The sequence below is a fragment of the Chamaea fasciata genome, unplaced genomic scaffold (assembly GCF_029207755.1).
Source record: "Chamaea fasciata isolate MVZ Bird 193981 ecotype frontalis unplaced genomic scaffold, bChaFas1.0.hap1 SCAF_8, whole genome shotgun sequence".
Classification (NCBI taxonomy): Eukaryota; Metazoa; Chordata; class Aves; order Passeriformes; family Sylviidae; genus Chamaea; species Chamaea fasciata.
The window spans coordinates 14625634-14650083 of record NW_027094093.1 but is presented as its reverse complement, the minus strand read 5'-3'; the positions used below and the strand labels follow the sequence as shown (position 1 = coordinate 14650083).

At 39.8% G+C, this 24450-nt stretch overlaps 2 protein-coding genes across 4 annotated transcripts in view; one reads left to right on the top strand and one right to left on the bottom strand.

The window, feature by feature from the left end:
• The window catches only part of NBEAL1 (neurobeachin like 1), a 77572-nt gene extending 60119 nt beyond the window's left edge, over nt 1–17453 (top strand). For 2 of the 3 annotated variants that reach the window (XM_066189785.1, XM_066189784.1), the window contains 12 exons: nt 291–408; nt 1074–1171; nt 1458–1574; nt 2066–2155; nt 3339–3448; nt 4015–4187; nt 4616–4710; nt 5301–5417; nt 6070–6231; nt 7296–7444; nt 8121–8256; nt 10845–17453. In XM_066189785.1, the coding sequence (XP_066045882.1) occupies nt 291–408; nt 1074–1171; nt 1458–1574; nt 2066–2155; nt 3339–3448; nt 4015–4187; nt 4616–4710; nt 5301–5417; nt 6070–6231; nt 7296–7444; nt 8121–8256; nt 10845–10946 (1467 nt within the window). In that variant the 3' untranslated portion in view covers nt 10947–17453. Of the gene's footprint in view, nt 1–290; nt 409–1073; nt 1172–1457; nt 1575–2065; nt 2156–3338; nt 3449–4014; nt 4188–4615; nt 4711–5300; nt 5418–6069; nt 6232–7295; nt 7445–8120; nt 8533–10844 lie in introns of those variants that run through there. The other variant, XM_066189783.1, reaches the window with a different exon arrangement.
• Nucleotides 14881–24435, bottom strand: LOC136293252 (alpha-aspartyl dipeptidase-like). The gene is made up of 8 exons (XM_066189786.1): nt 24292–24435; nt 24121–24209; nt 22918–22992; nt 22293–22372; nt 20788–20961; nt 19309–19368; nt 18482–18564; nt 14881–17946 (listed from the first exon to the last, which is right to left on the bottom strand). The coding sequence occupies exons 1-8, from the start codon at nt 24390–24392 to the stop codon at nt 17868–17870; spliced, it is 741 nt and encodes a 246-aa protein (XP_066045883.1). The 5' UTR covers nt 24393–24435; the 3' UTR covers nt 14881–17867.
• Nucleotides 24436–24450: the final 15 nt, after the last annotated feature.

Genomic DNA, 24450 nt, shown 5'->3' with positions numbered 1-24450 from the left:
TTTGCTATTTCAAGATGGTTCTGTCTGGTGTTAGGGAGCTGGCAGGTTATGAGATGTGCATTTCAATAGTGCACATCTCTTGTGTCACTGTATTGATTTTCCCTCTTACCTGGCAGTTACTGCCTTTAACACACAAGGATATTCTTATATTTCTGCCCTATACATTGCTAAATACCTAATTTGTGGATACTCTTAATTTAGGAATTGAATCTTTTCCACAGAAAATAGTAAAATCTTCAATGTGGGAGCACTGTTTTTCTTACTCTTACAAGAGCATTTTTTCCTTCTAGGAATCTGAGTATGTTTCTGCTCATCTTCATGAATGGATAGATTTGATTTTTGGCTACAAGCAGAGGGGACCAGCTGCAGTGGAGGCGCTTAATGTGTTCTATTATTGTACTTATGAAGGTACAAAGCAGTATGTTCTCTTGTCATTGTCATCAGGCTTGTGAATTTTCATTATTAGACAGAAGACACTCAATTTGTGAGCGTACCATTCAGTAGCATATGGTAAGGCAGCAGATTTATAGATGAGATATGGCAGCAAACCTTGTAATGTATCACCAAAAAAAAAAGAGTGTAGTTTTGTTGAAAGGAGGGCTGTTACAGTTTCTTGTCTCTTTTTCTAAAAGTTACTGGTTTTTCTTGTCACTTACTTGCTTGCTTAAAAATTTAAGCATTTGAGGGAAGAGGTTTCTTGTGGTTTACAGTTCAGGCCCATTGTTTAAAAGCAGCTAATATTAGAGACAAATTTAATCTGTTAATTTCAAACCTAATGTTTGTATGGGTTTTGTGTGGTTCTTGCTTGCAATGAAGTATATTAAATTCATTTGATAAGACAAAGGCCTGCAATTCTTGCCCTGACAGATACACTTAAAATTCCGCATGCAGAGTGGAGTTTTCAGATTGTATTTTAAATGGAGGCATTTTCTTGGGGCTTTTCTGGGGGTAAAGGGTCATAATGCTGCAAGTAAATTAAGTTTTGGAATGTTAGTTGACTGTATTGGTTCTTAATAAGTTGTTTGGTTTGTATTTTTTTTTCCCTACTCTTCATCGTTCCGGTTGTGATCCAGGAGCTGTGGATTTGGATGCTTTAACAGATGAGAAAGAAAGGAAGGCTTTAGAAGGGATGATAAACAATTTTGGGCAAACACCCTGTCAGCTGTTAAAGGTACTGCTCTTTTGCTCCCTCTCAACCAGACCTTTGTGGTTAAATAGAACTGAGTTACAAGGACTTCTGAAAAAAATGGTTTGTGAGGTAATGGTTTGTAATTTTAGCAACAATAAGTCTTTGCCACATTACCAAAGAATCCATTTTCAAAATAAATTAATTTACTTCAAGAACGGATATTAGTTATTTAAGACTGTTTTCCCATTAAGATTCTTAATATCTCATGTGCATTGAACAGATTGATAAACTAGTCTAATTTGTTACTCCTTCAAATGTTGCCTCCTAGGAGCCCCATCCACAAAGGCTGTCAGCAGAAGAGGTAGTGCAAAGACTAACTAAAAGTGATACCTCTACTCTGAATCTCTTCCAACATCTCACTGAGCTGAAGTCATTCTTCATAGAGGTAGATGTGTTACTTGAAATTGTTTGAAGTCTAATCTTCTGATGTACTTAAAACAAAAGGTCACAACCTAGATGAAAATAAACTTGCTTACCTTTTAGAGAAAATACTTTACAGTGCAGTGCATATTAAATGAGCTCTGTCTTTTTCATTGGCTTTATAGTGGTTGAACCCCATAATCTGCTGGCTGCTTGTCTGCGTGTTGTTTGAGTATTAAATCAGTCACCACACCGAGAAAGCTGCAAACCTCACTGGTGGTGTGTGAGGACTCACTGAACTTGGTAGTTAAACTCCCTGATTGGGGTCAGGGTTTCATTTGCAGTGTTTGTGATGAAGCTTATGTGCACGAACTGAATGGGTGTGTACTAATGCATTAGGCTGCTCTGCAGGCCTGACACTGATTCCAGAGGCTTTAGGTCTTACTCTTCACAGGTTCTAGATTGATTGTTTAGCTTTTGGATATAATCAGATCAAACCCGTGTCTTTTCTCTTAGGGAATTAGTGATGGTGTGCCGATTGTCAAAGCTGTTGTCCCCAGGAATCAGTCACGTTCCTTTATTTCTCAGGGAAGCCCAGAGATCTTGGTGAGTTGCATGTTTCATTACTGTTCTTAAACTGCAGATAGTCAAATTGGTGTATTTTTTCCATGCAGCTTGTAGAGAAACATTTCCTAACTGTTCCGCTTCAAATGTATTCCTTTAACCTCTGACAAATGCCAATTATAAGTTAAATATTTGTCTTCTAAGGAGAAGCCAGGCTGATTTGTTGAATGGCATTTAAGAGCTGATGACACATGACTGTAAATTATAGTGAGGCATATCGTGAGTTGCCACTTGATCAACTTCCCTGCAACAACCAATTTGCTAATGCAATGCAGCCCAGATTTAAAATTACAGCATTGAGTTATTAATGGTGTCGTTGCTTGTCACTGCTTTCCAACTCACATATTAAACTATGCCATGTCTGGTGCATGCACACTCCAAAGGCCAGCACTGTTCCTAAAACTAACTCTTGCTCTAACACACGTTCTTGTACTATGGCAGATAGCAAATAGTGAAAGGAGAACAGTGGGTTTGTATTTGCATCTGTATATAAGGCCTAGAAACTGGCCCCAGTGCAATAATACCTCGGTTTTGCAGGAAAGAACATTCCAATATTCCTGTTTTGTATGTCAAAATGATTGTCTTGGCTTAATCTGGTACATTCATAGGTGATTTGGACACATCTAAAGTTCTCCTTGTGTTTTTCATAAATATCTAAAGAAAATAACCTTGAATATTTAGATTCATTTGTTACTTCCTCAGAAATGAAACTGTAGTACAATTTTAAACTTCCTGTGTTAATTATTAAGTATTATTTAATAACAATTATTGTTTATTTAATAGTGTTTACTATTAACAATTAGATTCAGAGAAGAGGAGAAGCTTAAACTAAATATCTGACTTGTAATTAAATGTTTGAGAGGGGTTTGTTTGCTGGGATTTTTAGTTTTTGTTTCATCCCATTCTTCCTACCCCAACTTCTCCAACCTGTGTAAAACATAGACTGTTCTAATGTGGTTCTGTGTACCACATGTGGATTAACTCATCTGAGAGGGATTTTTTTTTTTTTATTGATTTGTTTGTTCAGGGAGAGGTGCCTGTGCTTTTTGCTTTGTGGTAGGTTTTCAAGAAGCCTCTGCTGAACTTTATGCAAGCTCCATTAGCATCAAGGCAAGCAGAAAATAAGCTTCTGGGTTTTAACAACTTTTACACCAAACTTTTTTAGGTAACAACAAGTCTGAACTGCGTTATTGGAACTCACGGTTGGCTGCCTTACGACAAAAATATTTCCAACTATTTTACATTCATCAAAGATACAACAGTGACAAATCCCAAGTAAGCAAATTGTGAGGAGTGGTACAGATGAATGCATCTAAAATAAAGAAATACAGTAATCAAAATCAGTGGGTTGTACTGTATTCACTGTCTGAGTTTTCACCTAAGAATGCATCTTCTGATGTTCATTAATATTTCCTCTAATCTGTAATAGCATTCTAGTAGAGTTACGTAAGTGGCATTTCAGGCTTCATTCTTAGAGCTACATTTCTTTCATTATGAAACATAAAAACTCATTATGGAATCTGAGATAGTCTTCATACATTCTTATGCTGTAGTAATACATAGGTATATGTGGTGAGTTTGGGTTTTTTGTTTTTAGAATAATTCTTTTTTTTCTTTAATGTTACAATGCTTAGTAGGGACATGAGTTATCCCATTGTGTAAAAGGCTGAAAAAAATCTAAAATGACATCTTGCTTCCAGTCACTGGTGGCAGTGAGAGTTTTGCCATGTATGTGGCTTCTTCTGTAGATGGAATTCGTTGCTGATTTTTAAATGCAGGGGAAGTGCACAATACGTGGATATGAACCAAGGTTATGTTAACTGCTCATCGTTTGCCTACAGAACACAGCGCAGCATGAGTGGTCCTTTTGCCCCAGGGCTGGAGATCACCTCCAAGCTGTTCGCAGTGTCCCATGATGCAAAGCTGCTCTTCAGTGGCGGACACTGGGACAACAGCATCCGAGTGACGTCCCTCACGAAAGGCAAACTGATGGGACAGCACATCAGGCACATGGGTCAGTCACTCTGTGTTGGGAAATGGAAGAGGGTTTATGTTGTTATTTGGTGTTCTCAGAATACAGCCACCTCACTTGGGCACGCAGTTGTAAAGGGACGGCAGCATAAGAACAGAAGAACGCTTGAATTGTGATGATACAGAAATACTTGGGCATGGCTTTTCAGTCATTGGAGTGGGGCTTTGATGTAGTTTCAAATAAGGCTTGCCTGCTATTTTTAGGTAGCAAAGCTGAATGTGTCAAGTGGGTACACTTGGCTGTATGATAATTTCATTGTTTAATAGTGTCACCAGCCCTTATCACAGTTGAGTATTTCATGCTGACTGCAAATCAGGATACAGTGTGACAAATTGTATCCACGGTGTCAGTCTGTGGGAAATTAGTCTTAATTACCCATGGGACAACTTTGTCTTTTTTTCTTTATCTAGATATTGTGACCTGCTTGGCAATAGACCACTGTGGAATTCATCTAATTTCAGGCTCCAGAGATACTACCTGCATAATATGGCAAATAGTTCAGCAGGTGGGTTATTTAGGCATACTCAGCAGCAGTTTCTGCATGTTTGCGGGTTTTTTTTGCTGTTTTGCTATTATGTTTTATTGATTTATTTTCAGGTTTGTAGGGAAGATAGTGCGCTAAAATCAATTAGCTTTGTAGTTTTACTCCCATCGTCTTTCCTGAAATACTGTACATATTAGTTGCTATATAGCTGAAGTGCACTATTTTAGAGGCTCTCTTAAAGACTTCATGGATTATTTTCAGGGCAGGCAAATAAGAATCTTGCATTTCTAGACAGTTTTTCACTCCTAGTGTAGTGAGCAACAACAGCTGCTTGGTGTTGTCCTTGCACTTCTGGACACCTGCAGGGATAGGAAGGAGTCAGCTAAGTAACACTCTCTCACACCCACACAGTAACTACATGTTCATTCATTCTTGAGATTTCAGGAAGTAAGATGCAATACATTGATATTGGAGTGGTGAGTTGTGTCTTTGGCTTTGGCCTCTGTCAAATACACACCTCACAAAACTGGTACTGAAGATAGCAGGAGTTCATTTTTTGTTTGTCCTTCAGCAGCAAGAGAATGTGTCATTGCACTTTTTGTTACTCTCAGGGAGGAGTGCCTGTAGGCCTGGCACCTAAGCCATTACAGATCCTTTATGGGCACACTGATGAAGTTTCAAGTGTTGGCATCAGCACTGAACTGGATATGGCAGTGTCAGGATCCAGGGTAAGCACCTTCCTACTTCTCCCTTTTTTTGCCTCTTCCCAACCAAACTCAAATCATATAAAGTGTTTGAAGTAGGAATAATACACGTAAAAGTCACTATTTCACAGTCTTTTTCTTCAGCCTTGCTTATCAAGAAGATATGTGCCATCCCATTTGCTGCCTGCTTAAATCAGCCTGTCTCAAAGTGCTGTGCAGAGCATAGTCCTCACCAGCTATGTGGTGGTATTCTGCACAGATGAGCTTTAATATGTATGGACTTGCTTGGAGATTTTAAGCTTCTCATAGCAAGTGTTCTGTTTGTTTCTTCCCTGCTGTGTTAACCCTGAAGGTTCTGTGCCACTTGCTCATGGTCTGCCTTACTGTACTGCACAGGCAGGCTGCTGAGCTCTGGCTTTGTACTCCACTTGATGCCTACTCATGAGCGTGACTGTGAAATGACTGATTTGCTCCTGTCCTCCCTCTTGCTCTACTTGCATTTTTTTTTAATATGCCATGGCCTTGAGGGGAAGGCTTCTTTGTGCAGAGCTCCTAATGCTCAGGAGTCCTTACCTTCCCTTAAGGATTTAAGTGCTTTCAAAGTATTCCCTGTATCCTGTGTCTGTAAATCCTGAATGCTGTGCCAACTCTCCTGCTGGATATCCACTCCCTGCAGGACGGCACTGTTATTGTCCGCACTATTCGCAAAGGTCAGTACGTGAGGACTCTGCGACCGCCGTGTGAGAGTTCCCTCCTGCTGACTGTTCCCAATCTGGCTGTGTCCTGGGAAGGCCATATAGTTGTCCACACCAGCGTGGAAGGAAAGACTACTCTCAAGGTACTTAAGTTTGTGGAAAGCCTCTGTTTCTGTCACTGAAGGTTTTAATCATAAGTGTATCTTAATTTCCTGTAGTAATGAGGATTTTTGAGCATGCAGTGTCAATTTCCATAATTTTTTAAATTTTGCAAGCCAATTCGAGTGAAATTTGATTAAAGGGTAAGTGACAGGCATATCGTGCTCTTGTGAGTTTCATGAAAATCTCCAAACACCTGCAAGGAAGATGCTCAAGCATACACTAATGAATCTTCCTGGGAGATTTGGACTGGAAAACACGGGGAAAGAAGTTTACTGTGCACAAAAACAGAGGCTTATAAGGGCAGCAGTAATTTCTGGGTGCAAGATGCTCAGTGTCTACACATTTTCTTAGTTTGGGATTGGAGATGCAGCTATAAGGTTGTGTCTCTTGAGCTGTATAGTTGCTTTAATCGTGGTAGAGCTGTTGTGATTTCTTTAAACATGGGAGATTTCTTGGAAAACAAATCTCTTTGATGTAGGCATACTAACTACATTAGGAAGATGGGGAGAGAAGACATTCAAGGTAATGCCAGGCTGGAAGCACTTAAGACGGTTTTTTTTTTTAGTTGTGTCTCTAATCCAGCAAGAGGACATTGGCTTGTTTAGAAAATGCTTCTGGATATAGCTCTGTGCAAATATGCTTGTTTCCTTCTGCTTTTGGATTTGGGAGGGCAGGGTGGTAGCAAGGCTCAAAATGAATGCAGTCTTGCTTTTTTCTTTCTTGACAAATGTTCTTATAAAATAGGGAGCTGTCTATTAAATCCGTGGATGTTTCCAGGAAATTTAGAATTGATTAAATGGAGTAGGTAAGATACTGCAACGTTACATCAAGAGGTAGCTTCAAAAACTTCCCTACAGGACCTTACCTCCATACACATTGAGTATGGGCTCACTACTCTTGTATCATTCAACAAGGAGACTGTTGTCAGTGTTACCATCTGTGGGTTGTTGCCAAATTAGTGCCTTTTAATGGGCAAAATACACAAGTACAACCCTCTTTATCCTATCAGTTCTATAAGTGACATGCTTATTTCTGATCTCTTCAGGACAAGAATGCATTACATCTCTATTCTGTCAATGGGAAATATCTGGGTTCTGAGACTCTGAAGGAGGAAGTGTCAGATCTGTGTGTAAGTGGTGAATATATCGTGATGGGCAGCTTGCAGGGATTTCTTTCCATACGGGATCTCTACAGGTAATGTACCACCATTTTTACTGAGATACAAATATGGAGGCTTATAGAGAAATGGCTTTGTAGTAAACTTTGCTTGGTGCTATAGGTGATAGCTGTTGCTTTTTCTGTGTTCCCCAAAACAAAAATGTTTTTGGTGGAACTAAAAATAAAATAAATGGAGAAAAATAAAATGAGAGGTTGTAACAGATCTTTCTTCCCAGACATTTATCCCAATTAAACACCTAGAACTGACAGGAGGAGGTGTCAGTTTGCAAACTGTGCTGATCCCCTGATTATTCACATGGAGCTCAGCAGCTGCAGGATCAAGCCTCACGTAGTTCTGCACTGATTTTGAAGCTCCACTTACTGCTTAGCTCTGTAGAGCTCCATTGCTCCTCAGAATGGGAGGGATGTTTATCACTTAGGCAGCGTGGGACTGATGTCACTGTTCTTCAGTGAAAATGTCTTGGCTTACTGACTTAACCTATCCACATCTGTTCTTGTTATTGAAGCTCTGTTTTGAGATACAATTACATTTTTAGGATACAGTTAGATAATTGAACCTGCAAATTACATCCTTGAGAAACTGTTTTATAGCGCATCCTGTGGACAGCAATTTCACCTGCATGTGATTCTTTGCAGTATGTACAAGCAAATACATGATGTACTTTCTCCCTGTGATTTTTGTTCCTTTCAGCCTGAGTCTGAGCATCTCTCCCTTAGCCATGAGACTGCCAATCCATTGCATTTCTGTCACCAAAGAGTACAGCCACATCCTTGTTGGCTTGGAGGATGGCAAGTTGATTATCGTTGGTGTTGGCAAGCCAGCAGAGGTAAAACCCACCATCAAGAACTTTTTCTACCGAACAGTGGGAAGTTCCCTTATTTCTGCTTTCCAGTTGAGCAAGAGGTCTCCTCTATGGCAGGGTAAATTTAAGAGCAAGTTTCAGTTTTCAGTGGGAAACAAGTAACTTCTGAGACTGCTCTACTGAAAGCTCTGATTGAGATTCAGAGGTTTATAGGGATTGCAGATGGGAACCTCAGCTGGACTAACTTCCAGACTTTATCACTCACATCTGAATAAGCAAAGTCATAATAGCTAACCTTTTCTGAATGGGATAGTATTGTCAGCCTCTTCTTGATGAAATAATTTTCCAGAAGAAAATTGGAAATGAAAGAGAGCAAGCTACTTTCTTTATTTTTTTTATGGTTTCTATCAGATATCTTTTAATATGCATTGACTGACATTGAGGAAAAAGGTATTATTTCTTTCTGTTGAGAGTCTCTAATGGCAATGCACAAGGAATCACTTCTGTAGGTTCTCAGTGTGCCTGTGCTCCATATGGTGGACATTAACTTGGTTGGTCCTGCATATGCAATATGAATTACAGAGCATCCATCTCTCAAATAGATATGCTCAGTTTTTCCTGTGCAAAGCATAGTTTTTGCTTTAATTACTTCTTGTCATGACTTTAAAAGTACTTGAGTTAACTTAAAACTGCTTATTATCTTTATAAGTCAATCTCTGTTGTGCTGCTATGTATTTATTTGAAAATGTGATTATCACTTTTGCATGATCTTTAGTACATGCCAGAAAAGTGTGTATTAATTCAGTTTTATATTTTAAATGTGAAAACAGAGCAACTTTATTTGTCAGTATTTTTAAATGTTTTTTGCTAGGAGATACATAGTTTAATATTGGAAAAAGGCTTCACACAATGGTAGTCTGATTTTGCTTGCACTGGATGTGGAGGGGAGCCTTCCACTGACTTTCAGTTTTCTTTTGTAGAATTGAAAAAGAGATGATTATTATGTGGTTAAACATATGGTTGTAACAGCAGTTTTAAAGTCACTGTCATTTCTAAGCTTCCTATTCCATAGAAAAGATCTTTTGTAGGCTGAAATTTGTGTGTATCATTAGGCTTTTTGTTTTCTTATTTTCATTTTTTAATCACATCTATTTTTCTAACTATGCAGAAAGTGTTGTTTCAAAGACTGTATTCCTTTTATGCTTATAGAAGCTTTCCAATGACTTTTTTCCCAGGATTTTCTGTTTACAGTTCAGATGATATGCAAGCTTAATATCTGTGTAAATAGATTTTTTTTTTTAAACACAAACATATAAGGAACAACATTATGTCCCAGATTTTCTAGTTTTCTATAATGGCATCAATCAATATATTTGAAAAGTGTGTGTATGTGGGGTGTTCATTTATTGAATGACTTACTTTTAGTTTGGAAGGAATGTGTTAATTCCTGGAACTTTATCCATATACAGAAAGACAGTGTTGTAGTTTTGGCTTTCAATGGTAATATTGATCCTTAGGACAGAGGATTGGATCCTTAGCACAGACTTGCTTTAATGTGCAAAAAGTGAAATGCTGCTTGATATTAAGATTGGCCTTTAGTGTTTCTGCACTGACAGTATCTAATATGGAGTACAATAAAGGCTTTTGTATTTTTAACCATTACTTAGCTGTTTTGGATATTGCAGAAGTCTGGGCACTTCTCAGTTGTTAGTGTTAATCCTGGTCAGTGCTGTGCCTTTTCCAGAACACTGCTGCTGTGCTGAGACAGCTCTGAAGCAGGTTACATTTGTAGTAGTAATTGTAAAGAACCATTCTCAAACTTGTAAAGGCATGGATCTTATTTATTGAACTGCAAGGAATTTCAGAACCTCATCACATGCTGGGCTGATCACTACTGGCCAATCATCAACCTTGTGCTTAGCTAATTAAGAGTTTCTTACAAACTGTTGTCAGATTGCACACCTACCAGATGCTGGTTTCAATATGGCCTCTGGTTGCTTGTTATCTGTCTTACCCTGTGGAATACTCACTATGAATTACTTCTGCTTTAAACATTCCTCTGAACACTTCACCCAGGATCTTTGCAAGACTGTATAAATTTGACACCAGGAGATAACCTTTCTCTTTTTCCTTTATTCTGCTATCACTGTCCTGCATCTTGGCTGTTTTTCTTTTTTCCACTTCTAGTAATTTCTGTTGGGAATCTCTAAAATAAAATGTCCTTTCTTCTCATTTGGTTCATTTTTGCTTGGCATTCACCTCTTCTTTTCCCTCCCTATCTAAATAGCAATCTAAACACTCTTTCTAAGCTGTTCCAAGTAGGTTAAGCATATAAGTACACATTAGTGGGTAATATCCCTTTAACTGTTCAAAACCAGAGAAGACTGTGGTTAGTGTGTTTTGTGTCGTGGGGTTTTTTTTTTTGTCAGTCCCAAGAATCATCCCTAAATGTAACTTTCAGTTTATTTTCAAAAAATTTCTGTTGGTATATTTTGTTTATGCAGTTCATTGTAGTGTCTGCATTTCACCAGATTCAGTGTCTGAATTCCTTTTTAATTTATCCACCTTATCCCTTCCCCCTCCTTTTGTTTCTCTGAATTACTTTCAAACAGATGCGCTCAGGTCAGCTTTCCCGAAAGCTGTGGGGATCAAGCAAACGGCTCAGCCAGATTTCATCAGGAGAGACTGAATATAACACTCAAGATTCCAACTGATTGCTGCTTCTACCTTCTCTCATGGATTCCAGAAAAACGTTTAATCTTTTGGTCACTTTAATGTATAAATACGTAATTAGGGCTTTGATTCTTAAGTCTGTTGAGAAGAACCTATGGTAGAGGTATAGTAGCAAGCATATGTACTCATGCAAGTTAGCTCGTTTGCAGATCTGTCCTGAACTGTGTTGACTTGTTCACAGCAAAATCCCTCTCTCAACAGCTGCTAAAACTGTATTTTGGTAGGGCTAAAAAACCCCTGAACAATCCCCCCCACAAGTCTCCAAACCTCCAGATTACTAATTGAATTTAAGATAAGTAGCATTTGATTTAAAGCCAGTAGGGCCAGATGCTCCTTGATAACAAACAAGATATTAGGCTTTGCTTTGACAGCACTGTTAGTCCCCACTAAATTAAAACTCTGGTAGTTGCAACGGTTGGATTCAGAATTGGATAGACGACTGTTACGACCTTCTCAATGCATTCATTAGCCTAATGAGCTTTATTACAATTTGTTTGTGTAAATGGCTGTTGCTCTCTTCTTCTGTGTAGTTCCAGTTTTAGGCTGTTCTGCAAGGAACATCTGTGTTGCACTACTTTATCAGAAATTGTTTTAAGTACAGACATGAATAACTTCAAAGGAGTTGGAGGTGGTGAAGGAGCTGAAGGAGGTAGGAAATATTGCTGCTGAAAATTATTTATATTGTTAAGTAAATTTAAGACATACACGAAGAAATCCCGTTATATATTTAATATCTTGAAGAAATACTCATTATCTGTATTGGTCAAATATCAATCTGCTTCATTAGTAAGGCAACTCCTGCAAACAAAAGATGAATTTCCACTGCAGAATCATTATGCAACATTGCAGCACAATTCAATTAAAAATAGCACCTGTTTGCTTCTTGGCTTGGTGTTCACCAAACCAATGGTTAGCCATATTTTTTTTCTGTAAAAATAAGCAGGGAAAACCAGATGATATATCCATTTTCAAAATGCATTTAAGACCTGGTAAAAGAAAAGATCAGATCCTTATGTGTTCTGTATCCAATTATCCAATTGCTTAAAATGTTTTGGAAAAGCCATTACTGATTTTTTTTGTTTGTTTAGCAATACATGATGGTAGAAGGCTGTGTGTTCTCCTGTCAATCTGATACTTTTCTAATATTACTGAATGAAATTATAAACCCTATACTGTTAGAAAAGCTGGGTGCTGAGGGAAAAATACAAATTTCCAGATCAGCATGTAAAGGGGGGTGGGTGTGTGTGTGTGTATGTATATATATATGTGTGTGTGTGTATATATGTATATTCATGTATGTATTAAAAGAAGAAAATCAATCCCATGGAGTGAGGGGAGCACAGATATAAGGCAGGTGTAAGTGTTAGCTACTATGTTCCCTTTTGGGTCCCCCTTTCTTCCCTCTACCATCGCTTTTCTTGTTATTTTTTATTTATTTATTGAAATGAATGTGTGTTGTATCTCTCATAAATGGTATCAGATATTCCCTGTGCCTGGGGAGTTGTTGAACTACCTGAGGAACATAACGTATAATCTCATTTCATTAACTTTTAAGCACAATATTTATTAATTTTATGGAAATAATAATACCCTCCTTACCCCTGCTGAAGAATAATCTTTACAAGTTATGTTAGTCTTGTTCAAACTGATTTCTCCTCCTCACTTTCTTTACTGGAAAAAAAAATCCCTCTTGATGGCTGATTGGTATACTTTGTAAAGAAAGTTGTGTTGCATTTTCTTAACTTTTGTAAATTAAATAATAAATCAGATAAGTGAACAAGTGGGTCTTAGGCACAGTTGCAATATTCTGCCTAATCACTGTGACAGACTGGATTGTCTGGAAAGTTAGGAGAAAATAAGAATTATTTTCTTGAGTTACTTGCCAAGAGAGGATTAAAATTCCAAAAGTAGAGTGGTGTGGGTTTTTTCATACTCTGTGCATGTAAAAATAAAAAAGTAAATTAACCCACGTCCCATATTTTCAAATAAACTATAGAGAAGTGAAAAATACTATTTTTAATCAATTACCTATCCAGTAAGAATACTAAGGATGCTGTGGAAGTATTAGGTTTGTTCATGAGAATGTGAAGTATGTTTGTCCATTATGATTTCATGAAGAAGGGATTTCAGGGGAGCTCTTTGGAGAGTAGTTTAGAAGCATTTCAGCTCAGAGTGTGAGATCTTTCTGTGCTATGGGAGATTGAAAAAACTCAGTTGGGGCACTGAATTGACGGGTTTTATATGTATGCATAAATTTTGTGTTTAAATGCATAGACAAGGCTAAGTGTTTATTTGGAGGGGAAGGGGGCAGGAAATTATCATGTTTTAGGCTATGAGAATCAAGTGGGAAAAGGAAGATGAGTCTTATGTAGTGTTTGATAGGAGCACAGTTTTCTTATTGTCACTTGCACAGAGGGGTTTGCATTGGCATTGGAAAACATGCTATTGTGGGTTAGGTCCGTTTATGCAACAGCTGAATTAACATTTTTAGTAGTTCAATATTAAAGAATACCGAATACAGGGTGTCAGTTTAAGTAAAATATAATATTGCAAACATTGAAATAGTTTATGATGAAGACCTTTGACATTTAAATACCATAATTTCAGTGCATCACAAGCACTGGATGATCATCACAAATACCTGGGACAGGTTTAAATGTGGACAGTTCTTGGGCTCTCAAGCTCAAGGCTAGTCTGTGCTCAGTACAAAGTAGCAGCAGCACAATTAAGGAGAGGGCAGGTGAGTTCCGAGCTGCTTTATGCCCCAGGTGGAATGGCAACATCCATGGCCTTTGGATCTGAGATCTGGTCCTTGGGGGTAGGAGGTGTACACCATCACAGACTTGGCATCCTTGCCAGAGGCCATCTGGAAGGACCCCCATAGCTCTGAAGGTCAGCGCTTTGCCTTTATTTAAAACCAGCTTTAAACAAAAGATGAGTCATGTGAGCATTAGCTGGTATGTTGTTTCTTTTAGGTTTGACTTATTTGCATAAAAAGTAGACAATAATATTTAAAAATAGAAAATATTTTTTCTGATCAGCAGTTCAGGTCAGTTGAATTGCAGCCTGTTGTGCTGTGCACTGTAAATTGGTGAACTGACTTTCATAATTCTTTGATTTCCTCAAGTCAGTGAAGTTTAGGATCCCATTTTGTTTTTCAGGTTGCATTGGTGAAATAAGATTCTCCTTTGGTTTTGATCAAAGATTTGTTTAAGTGTAAAAAGTAAAGTTTTGAGATGAGAGGATTCCAATGAGGAATTTAGAACAAACAAGTCTTACGTGACATTTATTTCACAGCACTACATTGGTCAAGATCTTCTTTGTGATACCTTCATTTGTTTAATTTTTGGAACAACTCTAATAATATTTGTCAAAGTTTAAAATATGCTTACCTTTGAAGATAAGTAAGTAGGAGTGTAAATGTATCTATCTAAAAAAGAAACTGAAAACTGACCTATTTTTCATACCTGTATATAAATGAGATCAAGTAGTTAGCAGTATTAACTTCTTCGTAGCACAGTTTTGAACTTGCGTACCAAAGGATATTTAGAAGACACATCTCTTTTATTTCAGGTGAAATGTTTGTTAAATTTCTCTAGATCGATTTACTTATAATTCTTGATACCATTTTTAGTTGTCTTTTTAGCTGCAATGAAGAATCCCATCTAGTCTTTGCTGGGTTTGAATTATACAAGTGTACAGGAAGTGAAATGCTCTTGAAGTTAGCATCTGACGTAGGCAAATTTTTCTGTACCAAAATACTTACCATAGGATATCTAGAAACCACGTCTTCTATCATCCATGTACCTTACCAGCACAACATAATAATCCCAGCTCCAAAGTAACTGCATTTGTCCTGATGGTTAATATGTATTGTGAAAATTAGGTTTTCATAGGAGAATAATTGATAGTTAGATATTAAAAAGAAAAAAAAAAATCTTAAATCAACAAAACAAACAAAACCACCCCCAACCCCCACAACTTCCCCTCCAAAAGAAACCAAACTCACCCACATCCATATTACAATTGTTTTGCTAATCTGCAACATTGATTTAAACGAGCTTTTTCTCCTCTGGCATACCTCAGATCATGCATATTATCACAAAAGAGGTTTATCAGTCTTCACAGGCTTTAAAAGGCCAAGTCAATTGGCTGCCTTATAAGGATCCCCCTGAAAGTTGTGTTTCTTTGTCCTTTAAATGAGTGCAAAGAACCAAGTTTCTGCACTGGAAAAATTATGTATGGGACTGGTAACATCAGTCTGCTTTAAAACAGTCCTGCAGGAATGATAAATTTATTTTTGTAATACACAGATCAGGTAGGTATTTTAACTCTTGCTTTAGTCAATGGAAGCTGTATACCTCACTTCCCTAAACCATGTCTTCCTCCTCCCCGTTTCCTTTGCAAACCTTTCCCAGTCCTAATTAACAAAGTCATTAGAGAAGATAAGCAAAGGAACCAAATGCTGCACAAAGCTTTTACTGTGTACGTGTATTTAGTTGAAAATGTGTATCTATATACAGATTATTGAATGGTAGGGAGCTTTAGAGCTAGAAGGGGTGTAGAGATGTCAACCTCCTTCTGCTCCTATACTGAGTCTCTGTAGACACATGCTCTGTATTTTCACCTGAAACATTCCTGTCTTCCACTGCTAAAGGCACCTTGCTGACTGTGTTTAAATGCTGAGCCGAGGTGCTGTGAATATTTTTTTCCCTTTCAAAGAATTACAAAAAAAAGAAGCGTGCACATATAAATGCGTATCCTAATGTGAGCCTAGGGCCCGATCTAATAAATATATTGTTATGTGAAAGCACTACATTGAGTTATATTTATTTGAATGGAAATTCAAGCATGTGCTTCAGTGCTTTCTAGGTCTTCTTATGCTTTCTGGCTTAAAAGCTGTGTTGGTTTTGGCTGCAAACATGACACTTGTTGGTAGTCTCCTTTTGGGGAGAGTAAGTTTCCATGGTATCATTTACATGTGGGTACATTGTATGCCAATGTTAGAGTCAACTGAAGTGTTTGGAAGATGTCTTTCCCTCCATTCCAAGGAGCCAATCATTATTACTAAATTGCCCTTGTAAGCACATACTTTTGAAGGAAGAAAGCATTTTCTAAAAAGCTACTGCATTTATAAAAAATAATTAAATTGGTAAAATGCTATTGTTCCCTTCTTCAGTGTTACAATCATCAGATGCCTGAATGTAAAAATGCCTCTGAATGGCACCATAGCATGCTCTGCAATTCAGTTGAGTGCCATTCACCTCACTGCAGTCTTGAACACCCTGTACGTGAGGAACTGCTTGCAGTGTTTAGTCCAAGGTAGCCTTTGTTCGGTTTTAACTCCCCTTTTGCTGTGGAAGAAGACTGTTGTGTTTTTCTTTTAGTTACCATTACCTAAGTGGTCCAAATAAAATAGGTATTTCACTTGTTCTCAGTAGAGTTCATTCAGTGTGTGTTCTTCCTAGTTTTGTCCAGTGGACTTGAAGTTTGGCAGGTATTTCCAGAGTTTAGGTCTGTGCTTATACTCAACACAGACACAACTTTGTCACACATCTTCTGCCCCAGAAGCATGATTGTCAGTATAGACTATGGTTTAAAGCTGCTAAGGTGTTTTGAGATTGGAATATAGAACATCCAGCCATAAATATCATAGATCTAACAAAACTTGGAGGCCACTTGTTTATTTAGCTTCCTATCTAGTCAGTATTTTCCTCTTAAGGGAGCCGTATGTTTTGCCTTGAAATAGCTTTAAAATAAACTTAAGTCTTGCACCTGACAATACTACTTTAGTCATACACAGCTGTGAGCTCTTTCTTAAAGAAAGCCATGAGGGGAGAAAGGAATTCAAGAAAAACTTGCAATACACATTCTGATTTTGCAGGAGCAGCTTAGTATGAGATTAGAGAAATGCTGCACGTGAGACTAAACCTCCCTTTGGTCAGTGTTGTGATGGAAGTTGTGATGCTATCATGCTACTCAGTTTACCTGATGAATTTCTACTGCCACTAATCAGGGGGTGGAAGCAAAGACCTTACAGCAAAGTTAACTGTATCTTCCGATAATTCTTACAGATTGTGCAATTATGTGATTACAAATGGATCTTTAAATGCCAAAAAATGCCTTTTTAAAGAGTTAAATGTTAGGTCTAAAGAGTGTTGGAAATAGCTACTTTCAGAAATGAGCCTTCAGGCACTGTAATGAACTTGCTGTCTGTCTTCTGTGCAATATCTTTTTCCCTCTGGGTGCTTTAAGAGTATACTGTATGTCTTACTTTGTTTTGATCAATATGTTTTAAGAGTGTGTATATTGGCTAATGATGGATTTTTTCCTGTACAGCATGGTGGAAGATGTTTTAAAATTTTGCACTTTTCTAGGATTTGCAAGTTTGTAACCTGAAAATTTTTAACATGCACACTTTTGTACATAATTAGTATTGTATATATTTAACATGAGTCTGAAGCAAATAAAAGTAACTGAATGCATAACTTCTCCCTCTATTAATAGCACAAAAATTAAACTAAGTATGGGAGTACACTGAATGAACAATTCTTTTATTTAGCAGGTAAAAGCAGGCAGTGGGAACAGCTGACTCAGTGTCCTGTCTTAATTGTGTTAAGGCAACTTTTTTTTTGTGGGGAAGGAATCAAAGTGGATACGTGAATCTACAGGCCTCTTCAAGCTTTGAATAGCTATGATTATCCAAGTACTGCAATAAAAACTGTCCTTTTGCTGGGAATGAGATGTCCAAGACATGCATTGGGGTGAGGAAAAGAGCCCACTAATCCATATTTATCTTTATTTAGCTGAAGTTCCCCACCCACCTTGGGACTACAAGCATCTCTTTCGTTCTTCCTCATTGTCTTCCCCATATAGTAACTTCTGCTGCAGAATATGGAAGGCTACGGACTGAGGGGCTTGCTGTCAGTCAGGAGGAAACTGAAATCTGTTCCAGGCTCATGTTCAGTTGGTTTCTTACCCCTGCAAACAAGACAAACCATGCTGTGAGCTTCAGTGGGAGGTGGGACTACTCTGCTTCTATCTGTTACTAGGGATGGATCAAGACACCCTTATTCTGAACAAGCAGAGTTTTGACTCCCTTCTTTGCCTACATCATGTGACATGCATTTTAGATTTCCTAATAGTGTCCATATAATTCTAGATATGGATTCCCTTGTTCTGGAGTTCAGTGCATTAGGGCCAACTGGAATTTCCCTGGCTTTCAATAAAGGAGCTGGCTATTGGGGCTCTTTCTGTGAAAGGTAACTAGAATTTGGGAACATAAATATCAATGGATGCAGTGCCAAAGCAGGCACTGGGTTAGTCAGAAAGCCTTTAGAGTTCTGTTGGCTCCTTTGGAACATTAAACAATACTCACATTTTCCCCAAAGAGAAATGGAACCAAGGGATTAAGTAACTTCTGATGTGGGGGACAGGCAGCATGTGTCAGGAGTCTAATAGAAGCCTCTCCTCCTTTCTGTCTGAAGGAGGATATCAATTCAAGTGAAGCATTTACCTCAAAAACAGACGTGCTCCTGTCACTCCTTGCAGCGTGGCTTTATCTCCTTCCACCAACAGCATCGTACCCTCCCGCAAGCCCTGGTGGAGGTGGAAACATTTAAAATGATGTTCAAGCTAAGTGAAAGGGCAGAATGCTTGTCACAAGCAGGCCAGTCTTGGTGCCACCATGACTACAGACTAAACCTTCTCGCTTACCTAACAAAGAGGTAAAGACAAAATTATGTGAGTTATCTTGTTTTAGAAGTTGATTTTCTTGTTTATTTCAGTTTTCACTCTTAAAGGGCAAACCATTAAGGAGGAGAGGAAACTTGTTTTTTCCCATAGCTATTCTTAGATCCAGTTTGGGTGGAGCAAAAGCCAGCTGGGTTTGTTAGTGCACAAACTTTATACTACACGACCAACACAAGGACAGGAAAACATAGGTGTCCCACTTCCCCAGACAGACATGAAATTATATACACACTACTGAATGTGCAAATTCAGAAACTGTATTACAGAGATTAAGGGGATCTGGGGGAGTTTTGTACCATGTGCATGCACACCACCCCCAATACACAATATATGGTCGCCAGTGACTGGGAAAATCAGAGCTGCCTAGAATAGCATTGAGCAACATTAACAGGAGTATGCATTTCATTGGCCCTAACCCATTTTCTACAATGAGCAATATCCAAGGCTGAAGCTCTTAGCAAGAATAGAATTAGCATTCCAAACCATGCTTCTGTAAGTCTTGACAGGCAGGGAACCCACACTGGGAGCCAGCATGAATGCATTTAAAATGTTTATCATGCTACAGCTTCCTGATGGAGAACTACTACTCACCAGAACTGGAGGGGTGTTTGGTTCTTCATGATACTGGCGGATTCTTTCCTCTCTTGTCTCCTGCAATAATGAGAAGAAGATTTAGCTTCCCAGGCCATAAAGTAGGATTTGGAGCTATCCAGGTAGCATGACAAAACAATTTCATAACATTAAACAAAGCAGACACTTCCCCTCAAGCAGAATGGGATGGCAGAATTGACGTGTTTTACCCTTCATCACGAGCAGCAATTTACTGCTGGTTGATCAAACAGAAACCATGCAGTCCCAACCCTGAAAATTCTTAAAACTTCTCCTCAATTAATCCCTTTTTTTTTTTTTTTTTTTTTTAAATTTAGTACTATGTCTGTGTGCAGAGATAGTACTAATACTACCAGGAAGGTGGCAGAAGCAAATGCCTGAGGTGCCACCTTTGTGAAAGAGCGTAGTGAATCATGGATTTTCAGTGATTAAGTATTTGCTTGTTTGCTTTCAAGTAGGTGTTACACAGAAGAATTTCCTTCTGTGAGCAGCTCTGTCATGTTTCCTGAGGTTTGCTGCTGAACTGAGCAACAGTAAAGAAATAAAAACATAGGAACACAGCAGGGACTTGGTACAGCACAGACCTTCTAGTCTCCTCTGAGAGCAAGAGCAGAAGTTATTTATAGGGAAAAGACTGCCTGCTTATCTAGTGACAAGCTGATTAAATGAATACCTACAACTTCATCTAAGTTCTAGAAGTACACCCATATCCACCATCTCTTCGTTGTTCCCTAATTCTTAGTACTTCCTCTAACCATGGAATTTTGATTACAAGGAGGAAGGTATTTAGGTTGTTAAAAGATGTACCACGCAGCTTGTTCCCTGAGGAATTGGCTGCCATGCTATTCAAGAAGGAGCTCCTCCCCACTGTATGGAAATCGGTGTTTGATGGCTGAAGTGTTTTTTCTTTCAGCTATAGTGCATGTGGTTGCTCTGTACTGGGTATTACAGGCCGTGCTCCCTGCAAGGACACCAGTGCCAGGTATTTTCTTACACAACAACTCTGTGAATCTCAAGATCTCCCTGTTGGGATCATTTCTTCAGACTTCCAGGTATTTAAGCCTCTTAATCTATGTTTAAGTTAGGTCTTCCCAAGCAGCAGGTAAGACAGAACTTTCCAGAACCACAGTGCTTTGCAACTTAACACTTCAGGTTTATCTTTTTTTTTTTTTTTAATTCCCCCATTCCATGCCAGATATCAAGCATTTCAACAGTATTTCAGACACTGCAGAGCTTCTGTTTGTGAAAAACACTTTTTTCAGTAATACTGTTGCCAACTCTTCTTCCCAAGCAAAGTTAAGTTTTAGGAGGAAGTAAAGTGTTACTGCCTCATTGGCATTTCCAGTTTCTCTAGGGAGCAGCTGTTTGACATTCTATAGCTTTGTAAGGCCTCAAAAATGCACACTATTTTTACCCCTCCACACCCTGGTTACTGTGTTAGTTCTGGTGTGCTTTACTTACACCCATGTGAGTTCTTTTAATGTCTGGGTCCAGGTAGTGGGGGTTAATATTAAAAGGAACTAATCCTAGAGCCTTCAGGGAAGGTGGATAAACAATTGGCATGTCATTGGTGGTATTGATGCTGATGGTAGCAACGTTGGTTCCTGCACTGGATCCCATGTAAGGAATCCCATCCTGAAAGACAAAAGCAATGATCAGTTTGCAGTATCACAACTAGGAACTCAATTTTATAGCATCTTCTATCCATCTCAGAGACTCATCAGTCAGATCAGACTTAGTCCTTCTAGCGCATCTCACTGCTAACTTTACTGGCAAAAAGCAGAACAAGAATTCAGGTTCTGAGGTGGGCAGTAGCTTGTGTGTCAGAGAACTAACTGCTGCCTGCCTTGTACTCCCAACTCTGTGACCCCCCCAAGAGAGAACTTAGCAGGCTGACAGTGCATGTTGGACTTGGCTATTAAGAGAGACTTGCCTCTGTTGCAGTTACAGGAAATATCTGAACTGGCTTTTAATTAGCTTCTGAAGAGAGTAGACCATCAGAAGCTCAGTGCAATGTTGTCACAGCATCAACTTACCAGTACTGTGACCAGTTTAGCACTGTTTAGGTATTACTACTGAGTACTATGCTGTACATAGAAGAATGCCACACAAATATGAAACTATACAGGTAATGCTGAACAATTTGTAAAAATAGACCTGTCTTGAGACAGCTGGTGGTAATATAACCAAGTAGTAACTGGTATTTGGACATTTTCTGGCTTTCATTCCCACAACAGACGCTGAATTTCTATATATTAAGATAAGCTTAGCTAACCTTTATTTTTGGCAGCTGGCCTTACTGTGGCTTGTATAAATCTGCATAGTCATTTGCAATTCCACATTGCTAGGGAACACCTTGCTTCTGTTCTCCTCCAGAGATGGTGTATCTTTGCTGTGCCTTGGGAGATTCACCAGCTGAACTGGTGCTGCTGACCAGAGGGGCTAAATGGCACTCACACCTCTCAGCTCCAAGGAGATACAAAAATTACATAATTTTCAACATCAAAAGGACACTGTCTAAAAGGTGCGTATGGATCCAACTTTATCACCAGTTCATTAGCAGACAACCTGCAACATGAACACATCTATATCAACAAGATATGGATGTGTACATCTCAAGCTGAAAAACAGGGTTTCTGGACATAGATTAAATCTTGCACTGGTCTTTTGGCTGGTATTTTGAGGGATTTACTTCTAGGGTTCTATGTAGCAGTGTACATCCCAAGGTCTTGCAATCCAGCATCTAGAAAACTGCTCTAGGAAGACAGACTGCTGACTTTCAGTCTTTTCAGTGACTCAGTGACAGCCTTATTTGGCCGTGGTTTTCAGTTCAACAGGCTGTTTGAGATGGCTCGACATTTGAGGCATATTAGAGACAAAAATGCAGAACCAGCTTGGGTTTGTCTGAACAACAGCTCATGCATGAGATCCTGCCATTCAGATTTGGCCAGAATCTGTAGTTTTACCTCAAGAACTCTCTTCCTGATCTCATGTATCAGACTGTTGTCATAAAGAGCTTTCAGGAGACGGAATGTGTTCCCACCTCCTGCAGAAAGAAAGTTCAGCTTAGTTAACATGCTTTTACCATCAGTTTTAAGTGAAGCCTTAACAAACTTGGCAGGTGCAATGAGTTCTGTGCTTTATTCAGGGCAGTATTCTGCTTTGAGAAGCAGTAAAACCAGAAGCTTCAGAAGAAAGGTCACTGGGCAGGCCACGGGCAGGCCCTGAGTTGTCCTTGTAAGGCTGCCACTGTCTCACAGTGACCCCTCTTCCAATACCCAGGACTGTGGTACTAGGGCTAGAACTTCTTGGGCTTGCTAAAGTGATGATACGGCTGTTATGATCATGTTTTTACACTGAGGTACTGTTCAAAATAATAATTTGAAATTTACTGGAGATGAAGTTCCATTAATAAAACTACTTCCCAGCCCACCACTAAATTTAGGGTCTTTGGGCTCCCAAGTACTGTCTTCCGTAGTTTGTCATTACTAGGCCTAACTGCTTAATTGTTGGTCTTCAGTGCCACCTCTGAGCAGGATTAATCCAGTGCCCTATGTAAGCCTTCACTGGGGAGTAAGAAGTAAAACTTACCAATAAATATTGCTTCAGATTTCCTTACGGCTTCCACTGGATCACAAGATTCATGAATGCTGTCCAGCCCATAACCTTAAATGAAAAAGTATTTACCTTTGCCATGTCAGTTTGGTAGAAGAATGGGATATGTTCAATCCCACCCTGCCCACCTTCTTCAACCCTGAGCCAAATGTCTCAACCGGAGAAATTTCTCTGGAACTCTACAATGTAAAACAGAGCGTACATCCTAGATTACAGCATCCAGCTGTACAAAAGGAAATGTTTGTTTTGTGGATATATGCACTCAGTGTCTGGGAGCAGAGCATTTCACTCAGCAGGTGCAGGCCGAGGCACAACATCCCACTGAGCATTACCAGGTAAATAGAAAATGAGGAAAAAGCTGTTAGTCCTCAGTTTGGCTGTGCTGAAGTCTGACAGGATGTGTTGGTTCTAGCATTGCTTGTGCAAATACCTGATTATGAGTATTGTTTCTGTTAAAATGTCTGACTTTGATAGATTTGCTTTGCTGGGGTTCGCTCAGTACAGAAGTGTCAAGAGAGGCAGAAGAACATGGGCATTTGATAGCAGCAATCTTCCTGCAAGTCAAGGAACAAAGTGTGCTGTCCAGGAAGTGAGTATTGATTATTACTACACTAACGGGTCCAAAGTTACCCTCAACAATGATAGATACTACTAGGTGGAGGTCTTGCTGTAGGCTGCTCTGCAGAGATCTTTGCTCCAAGCAAAGTTCAGCTGCTGTCCATCATGGAACTATCTGGCTCCTTGATGTGCTTGAAGTAATGGTCTTCACGTAACACCAGTGCTGGCACAGCTTAAGCAGAGGTTTAAGATACATGGGAAGAAATGTTCCCTCGTGTGATTAAGAAGGATAAAAAGGTGTCAATAGTTAGGGATAAAATCTTCCTCGCTGGAGTGGGTAGAAGTGTTTGCAGCAGGATTTCTCTGGAGGCCTCTAAAACATCTCCTTCCAGGCAGAAGTCCGCAGTCGACTCCTGCTGCTGCCTGCCCCCGCTGCCCGCACGGCAGCAGCCCAGCCCAGCCCAGCCCAGCCCGTGTGCCCGGCGGCGCCCCCGCGGCGCAGAGCGGCCGCAGCGCTGCCGGCCCGGGGCGCTCCGTGCCCGCACGCTGCTCCCCGCGCCCGGTGCCGGCCCGGCAGCCCCGGGCACAGCCGGCGTGCCGCAGCAGCCGGGCCGGCCTTACCCAGGCTTTCAAACTTCTCCCTGGCCGTGCGGGCGTAGGCGTCGCGGTCGTGCAGGGCGTAGGGGATGAACAGCACCCGCTTCACCTTCCTGGGAGAAGAGAGGGGAGAGAGCGGTGGGCGCGGCGGAGGCGGGGGCCGGGCGCGCTCCCGCAGCCCTGCACGGCGCTTACTGCCCGAGGAAGCTCTGGATGTGCTGCTGGCAGTGGCCCAGGTACCCCCCTCCGTGCAGGGTGGAGTTGGAGATCAGCAGCAGGCGCCGCGGGCCCCCCATGCCGAGGCGAGGCGAGGCGAGCCGCGCTCCCGGCCCGGCCCGGCCCGCCCCTTCCTGC

Bases quoted from the DNA above. Each gene is read 5' to 3' on its own strand.
- LOC136293252 (XM_066189786.1), bottom strand. From the start codon at position 24,392: ATGGGGGGCCCGCGGCGCCTGCTGCTGATCTCCAACTCCACCCTGCAC. The intron at 24,210-24,291 runs GTAAGCGCCGTG...CTCTTCTCCCAG, and splicing joins ATCCAGAGCTTCCTCGGGCA to GAAGGTGAAGCGGGTGCTGT. The intron at 18,565-19,308 runs GTGAGTAGTAGT...CACCTCCACCAG, and splicing joins CAAACACCCCTCCAGTTCTG to GGCTTGCGGGAGGGTACGAT.